At 49.2% G+C, this 2125-nt stretch overlaps 1 protein-coding gene across 1 annotated transcript; it reads left to right on the top strand.

The window, feature by feature from the left end:
* The first annotated feature begins 253 nt into the window (after positions 1-253).
* LOC145813679 (uncharacterized) lies at positions 254-1299 on the top strand. The gene is made up of 3 exons (XM_082909478.1): positions 254-470; positions 553-651; positions 860-1299. Exons 1-3 carry the CDS (start codon positions 360-362, stop codon positions 1268-1270), a joined length of 621 nt encoding a protein of 206 aa, XP_082765604.1. The 5' UTR covers positions 254-359; the 3' UTR covers positions 1271-1299.
* The last annotated feature ends 826 nt before the right edge of the window (positions 1300-2125 follow it).

Here is a 2125-nt window from a genome sequence, read left to right on the forward strand (position 1 = left end):
AACCCTTTCTATGCCAGGTATGGGGGTATCTCTCTCAGGATCCTCCCGCAGTACCTCCAGCCAGTATGCGGACTGCTGACAGGCTCTCTTACTCGGAGGTAGTCGGCGCCATGCTGGGCAGTGATGCTTTATTATATTTTGAGGAGGGGGACTACGCCACTTACCGTCACATATACTTGATGCCTCCATTGACGGGAGCTCATATCCCGATGATGAGGCCTGCCGGTATATCATCTTCGGGCCAGGCTCGGGCTCGGGCTGCAGACGCCCCTTCTACTAGCAGGGCCGGTACATCTAGAGGTGGGAGTAGACCGGTTCCTCCGGTTCCGTCGACTCATCCTCATCCCGGATGGCCAGATATGCCTACTGAGTTGATGGCGTGGCAGTATGGGGCTAGCTTTCCGACTCCGATTCCACTAGAGCCTCCGATGCCCAGTGATCGATACGCCATTGATCCGGACTCACCGCCGGTATGCTCCACTTTTTTTCATTCATCATTAAGATGTTTAGACACTCTTCTGTTCACTGATGATTATGAGCTCATTTTTGTAGCCATCGCGAGGGTACATGGAGGAGGTGGTTGGACTGGTGGCCACACTCGAGGGCATGGTCCTGCGGAGGGAGGCACAGTTGTCTGTCGCGGGCATTCAGGTACCCTTCAGTTTTCTGGGATTTATCATACTTCTGATGACATGCTGATTTCTACTGCATCGATAGACTATTTGTGTAGAGCACATCTGACACACACCCCACTTGTACACTGTATTTACATGCACCCACTTCATGTAGCCTTTGCTTGTATCTGCATCTGATGTATATATTTGGACTGATGCATTTGAATTGAACTTTTTGTTTTCAGATGCCTTCATGGTCCGGTCAGCCGCAGGCCAGGCCACCTGGGCCTCCTTGGGGAGCTGGGCCATCTGGGCCTTTTCAGGGGGCGGGGCCATCTCGGCCTTCCCGAGGATCCGGGCCATCTAGGCCTTTTCGAGGAGCTCGAGGAGGGCCTGTCCGCAGACGCAGGGCTCACGTTGTGGAGGTGGAGCCTGATGAGGAGGAGGAGGATGTTGAGGAGGAGGAGGAGGCTACCGATCGTCAGTCAGAGACATCTGCTGAGGAGGGGGGCTCCGGTTTTGGCTCGGGGAATAGAGGCGAGGCTGAGGGGGATCCTGAGGATGACAGCTCCGACTCAGATGATGATGATAGTGCGGAGATTGTCCCGCAGAAGAGGATGAGGAGTGCTTCCCGTTCCCGTTCCCGAGGACTCTGATGTTGCTTTTTCCTGCTTTATTTTTCTTTTTGCTAGTAGTTTGTAGCACTTTGCACATTGTTAGGCAGTTTTATTTTTTGTAAAACTTGTACCTTTGTTTCTTGTAAAGCATGATGAAATGAAATAGCTTTTGAAAAGGTGTTTGTATTTTAAACTTTTAGCATCGTATCGCATCATTTATTTCACACAAAAAATGAAATTGAATGGGAATGTGCATTGTGTAATCACCAAGTCAGGTAGTGAACCGACGCAACAAACTAAGCAACTCAACCTACTAAGATATAACAGAATCTTTAGCAAGTTTACAACTCGATAAGCAAAATGCAGCAACGCAAATAAACAAGACTTTAACAAAAATTGCTTAAACAGAGAGCAATGACTCAAAAACATAAAAAACACGTCCGCTCGACAAACAACTCGATAAGCAAAACAACAACTCGATAAACAAAACTCAACAACAACAAAGTGTACTTCTGACGATCTGGGCATTGGAACGCATCCAAAACGGAGGGAGATGAAGGCCTTTGACTCTCCCGTTGCATGGAAATGCTTGGAACTTTCCCTCGAAGGGTAAAACAGGGCCAAGGGGATACACTGCAGCATTGTCGGCCATTCCTGGGAGCTGGCCGGCCATTTTTGTGGAGAGAGACAGCTGGCCAGCCATTTCTGCAAAAAGTAAATGGCTGGCCAGCCAGAAAAGGTGGCCGGCCGGCCAGCTATTCCTGCAGCCTCCAGATTTTTGACACGTGTCCCCGTGAATAGTGTCTTTCCTTCTATAAAAGCCTCAACTTCGGGAACATTCATTTCATCTTAGTTTTAGGCAAAGATGGAGGCGTTTCTCGCAGAAAATATCAC

The sequence above is a fragment of the Camellia sinensis genome, chromosome 15, assembly GCF_055761805.1.
Source record: "Camellia sinensis isolate YWXY chromosome 15, ASM5576180v1, whole genome shotgun sequence".
In the NCBI taxonomy this organism is placed as follows: Eukaryota; Viridiplantae; Streptophyta; class Magnoliopsida; order Ericales; family Theaceae; genus Camellia; species Camellia sinensis.